We start from the raw sequence: 5,147 nt of genomic DNA, 5'->3' as shown, positions 1-5,147 counted from the left end.
GAGCTCTAAACCCGGTCCTGTTTGGAGTTCTAAACCCGGTCCTGTTTGGAGTTCTACAGCTCAGACTTTAAACAGGAAGTTTGACTTTAAGGACTGACCTGAGGTTTTAGATCTTTAGCAGTTTTCATACGGTCACAGGTTAAGATGGAGGTTTTACCACAAACCTTCAGATTAGACTATGAAAGACTTTCAAGCTAACCTTAAAACCTACAAGCTAACCGTGGCAATTTGCAAATATTTAGTAGATAAGTTATTATTTAATTGTTACTATAATAATGTCTAAAGTTTTATATATTTTTTAACATGATAAAAGTTTGAAACTGTCCTGAACCTAGGCTTAATAAATATTTATTTTTTCTACATTTTTCTCAGGACAGTAATTTTCAGCAGATCAGACTGTTGTATTTAAATCCACCTTTAAACACTTTTATTGTAATAACATAATAACAGCAGGTTATTACAGGTCAGAGAATATCAGCTAATAATTATTATTTCATATCAGTGGATGAAGATCACACATCAGATCTCCACTGAAAGAATTCATTTTAAATAAAGTTCTTAAAATAATTCTAACATTCAATAAAAACACAAATCTTTGAATTGCAGAAGCTCCAAACAAATAAATTGGTAATGACTGGAAACACCTAAAAACAGTGCAAAGTTTATTATAAAAGATAAACAAACTTTATTAACAAACTTAGTTAAAGAGAAGCACAGTTAGGAAGTTTGAAACGAAACTAAGCTTTTTAATATCTGAATACAGTTTTATTTTTATATATTCTGTTGAACATCAGAGCAAAAACAAAATCCTGTTTGTATTAAAGCTTCAGGGAGCAGCTGCCTTTTTTACTGAAAGTTTTTTCATTATCAGGAGGTCTTTGGATCCAGTCTGACAGCTACAAACAGGAAGTGTCAGGAGACGTGAAGTCTGAAACAAAACAGCAAACAATGCCTTTGAACTGAACCATCTGTTTTGTAGCTGTGGAGCAGAGAGGAGTCATCACTTCCAGCTCGTGTTAATTAGTTGGATGTTAATCAGGTCTGTGACGACGTCTGACGTCAGCAGAACCTCACTTTCCCGTCTACAAGTTCTGTTCCCCAGAAACTTTCTTCTGTCTGAAAGAATCTGTGATTCTGAGAGTGATCATTCATGATGCTGCGTCAGTCACCAAATAATGGTCCAGTTTGTGCCACTTTATCAGAACCAGAACCAACATGACACTGGCAACTTTATTAGGTACCAGGTTGGACCCCTCTGTCTTCATAACTGCTTTAATTCTTCATGGCATCAATTAGAAACATTCCTCAGAGGTTCTGGTCCATATTGACATATTACTATCCCACTCGACTGGACTGACATCTGGTGACCAAAGAGGATTCAGACCCATTGGAGCAGGAAATGGTTCTCCAGTGTTGGTGAGTCTGCTAACAGGAGGTGTTGCGTTCAGAGATGGATACTTGGGCTACTGTTGCCTTTCTGTCATCTCCAACCAGTCTGACCTCTGACATTCACAAGGCTGTTCACACAAATACCGCTTGCTGGATTTTGTATCTTTTTTGGACCATTCTCTGTAAACCCTACAGATTCCAGTAGATTAGCAGCTTCAGAAAGACTCAGACCAACATCTGCACCACGTTTAAAGTCACTTAAATCCACGTTCTTCTCCATTCTGATGCTCAGTTTGAACACCAGAAAGTCATCTTCACCACATCTACATGCCTAAAGGTATTAAGTTGCTGCTATTTGATTGGCTGATTAGCTAGTTGTGTTAAAAAGCAGTTGAACGGGTGGACCTAATAAAGTGTCCAGTGACTATAGAGCCACAGTGGGTTTCTATCTGTCATTCCAGAACAAATGAGACAAACGACATGAAACTTTACGAACAATCTGCAAACAGTTCGACCCTCAAGCTTCCTCCAACAGGCAGGACTTGATCTGCTAAAGAAAATCTCATCTTGTCCTCAAGACAAGTTCAAGATTTTTTGGCAGTTATTTGGCAGTTCTTTGCATTTATCTCCTGAACAGTGTCCTGAAGATTTTGAAGGAATATTTCTGCGCTTCGCTCTTCGAGGAGTTCACACCGAAGACAGTCTGACTGCTGCTGTGGAAGAAGAAGAAACACAAATACAGATGCTTTGATTAGTTAAAGAAACATAAAAACCTCAAAAGAATCACAAAACCCAACAAACCTGAGGGTTTTTTTTACTCTTAGATTGATACTAAAGTGGAAAAACTTCTCAATAAGATCATTTTAAACTCAGAAATACATAAAAACATCAGAAACTGCAGGTGAAGTGAAAACACTGATCACCCAGACACAAATAAAATAAATCTTTAACGTTATTATATTAGTTTTCTGCTAAAGCTAATGTAATAAATCACAAAAACAGTTGTCATAGTTAAATTTTAATACTAGTGAGACTTTTCAGAGTTTCTGTGAGCTCCCTGGACTCTGATTGAAGTCCTTTGGGACTGCTACATCTATCACCACTGCTTTCTTCTGGATCTTATCTGTCACCACAGTGTCCGGTTGGTCAGCCATCAGCTGTTAGTCAGTCTGGATCTGAAGGTCCCACAGTATCTCCACCTCCCACTGTGACTGTGGGACTTCCAGACTCGTACAGATGTTCCTGTACTCTGTTCCAGCTGCTTGGTTATGGCGTATGCTGTATGTGTTCCTGTATCGTGGCTCTGATCCTCCCCCTCCTTAGTGTTCAGTCTCGGGGTGAAACCCTCCCTGCTTTGTGAGGAGCTTTCAGTGGTCAGGTTCTTCTACCAGCAGGGTATCTGATGATGGACTGGGCTTTGTTCGTCCCATTCAGCCGACTCCTCAGGACCTGCCTGACTCTCTGCAGGTACTTGGTTGTGGCTGACTTCCTTGCAGCTTCATCCTGGTTGCCATTTTTCTGCAGGATTCCAAAGTACCTGTAGGTAGTTCAACCCCTTTAGTTGTGATCACCTTGATCACCTTGCCTCTCTTGGACACCATTCAGCTTCACGTATGAAGTCCGAATAACAGACCAATGTCCTTGCTGTATATCCTGGTGAGGTGGATCAGTGAGTCGATGTCTCGCTCACTTCTAGCGTACAGCTTGATGTCATCCATGTAGAGGAGGTGGCTGATGACTGTCCCACTTTGGAACCGGCATCCAAAGCCACTCTTTGCAATCATCTGGCTGAGGGGTTCAGGTCCATGCAGAACAGGAGTGGGACAGAGCATCACCTTGGTATATGCTGCATTTGATGCTGACTTAGGCAGTTGGCTTTGAATTGGCCTCTAGAGTCATCTTCCAACTCAATGGGAATGTGGAAGATGACTTTCAAGGCCAAAAAACTAAACTCTGTTGCCCATACCCCAATAATGGATAAGTGCTAGAAGATGGATGAATATGGATTCTGATGACTGTGAGGAAGGACTGAACAAAATTATTTTATTATATTGTTTCAACAAGTGTTATCGCTGTGTACATGACAATAAATGTCTTGTATCTTGTATAAATAATTTTATAAGCTGAAAACCTACATACCCTTCATTAATTTGACGTCAGTCACACAGTAATTACATAATAATGATTTAGCACTAATGGATTTTGTTTGCTCTCCTGACCAGTTATCTCAGCTTTATGAGAATTTCTCTATCAGCTGTATAACATGAGATCACAGCAGCTATGTAAATTTAACGACACAATGTGGGTAAATGTCTTTACCAACTTCAATTTAAACTAAAACCATCTGACAGTTGCTTTCGTTTGGTCTCATGAACATACAACAACAGAATAATGTCACAGAGCTGGACTCAGTATCAGGCTCAGTTGGCTCACACTTTTACAGAAATGAAAGTCTTGTTGGATGATAAGACGGCTGAAATAAGGCTGGGAAAATATTGACCTCATATTAATCTCAAATTAAACAAGTTCTCTCCCTCGGAGAATCAACAACCTGATCAACTCCATGTGAAGGAGACGTGATCCTTGCATGAGGCAAGCGGTGGTCACACCAGATACTGACCGAGTTTCTGACCCCCCCGGACCCTTTCCCCAATACAGAAAAATTCAACCGCACATTTTAGAATGCCTTTTCTTGTGGTCAGCCAAAGGCTGTCGGGTTTTGCAGAGGATTTGGACCAAAATGCAGCCTGGCAAAAAGAGCTTGAAAATAAAACTCAATTCTTAAATAACAAAGAGAAAAAGGCCTGGTGTGGAAAACCAGACAGCACATATGAACGACAATGAACCAGTGAGTAAGTGGGGAAGATGAACAGGCTTTAAAGACAAAGGGTGATTTGTCAGTGAACACAGGTGACTGATTATAAACAAGGGACAGAGGTCGGCGGCTGAGGCAGACTGACATGGGAACTACTGAGGGAAAGTGAGTAAATTATGAACTTACAACCTAAAATGAAACACAGGACCAACAACAATAAATAAACAGAATTAAAGAAACACAAAACAATAAACCCAATACAAAATAAACTAAAAAAAAACTCACAAAGAACCCCAAATCCTGACAAAGGCTCACCTGTGCATCTTGATGTGCCACACCTGTCAGGTGGATGGCGAAGGAGAAATGCTCACTAACACAGATTAACCCTCTCAAGGCAGGCGTTGCAACAACATATCTGATTTTTCCTGTTACTAAAACTTAATTTGAGCCTGAGAGGATTAACAGTAATCTGAACAATATTTGAGAGAAAAACGCCTGTAGTGTTCATAGAAAAAGTCTTCAGCTCGTGAAAAATGGGAGCAAAAACAAAAGTGTTGCATTTATATTTTAGGTTTCTGTTTCATCACATCTGTGTGTCTCCTACTCACCTTTTCATTCTTCTCCAAACGCTGCAGAGTTTTGAAAAGCGGAGAACGTTTCACACCACTGATTTCCAGCTCTCTGTTGAGAACTTCCAGTTCATCAGCAAAGCATTTCAGAGCAACGCTGGGACATTTCTGCTGGGGAGAGATGCAGGAGGACAGAGAAGGGACTCAATAACAACAAAGCATCAGATCAGGATCAGACACTACAAGACCCTGAAAGGGACTGGATGGACTGGATGGACGGACGGACGGACGGATGGACGGACGGACGGACGGACGGACGGACGGACGGATGGACGGATGGACGGACGGACGGACGGATGGACGGATGGATGGAT

At 40.7% G+C, this 5,147-nt stretch overlaps 1 protein-coding gene across 1 annotated transcript in view; it reads right to left on the bottom strand.

Annotated features, from left to right (window-relative positions):
• Positions 1 to 399: 399 nt before the first annotated feature.
• LOC108247500 (pleckstrin homology domain-containing family G member 1) overlaps positions 400 to 5,147 on the bottom strand; it is a gene marked incomplete at its 5' end in the record, with an annotated part of 63,835 nt that continues 59,087 nt past the window's right edge. The window contains 2 exon segments of the mRNA XM_037974415.1: positions 400 to 2,102; positions 4,813 to 4,944. Of these exon segments, the coding sequence (XP_037830343.1) occupies positions 1,974 to 2,102; positions 4,813 to 4,944 (261 nt within the window).

The sequence above is a fragment of the Kryptolebias marmoratus genome, unplaced genomic scaffold (assembly GCF_001649575.2).
Source record: "Kryptolebias marmoratus isolate JLee-2015 unplaced genomic scaffold, ASM164957v2 Scaffold40, whole genome shotgun sequence".
In the NCBI taxonomy this organism is placed as follows: domain Eukaryota; kingdom Metazoa; phylum Chordata; class Actinopteri; order Cyprinodontiformes; family Rivulidae; genus Kryptolebias; species Kryptolebias marmoratus.
Note: the sequence above shows the minus strand (reverse complement) of the source record. Positions and strands in the feature narration are given on the sequence as shown.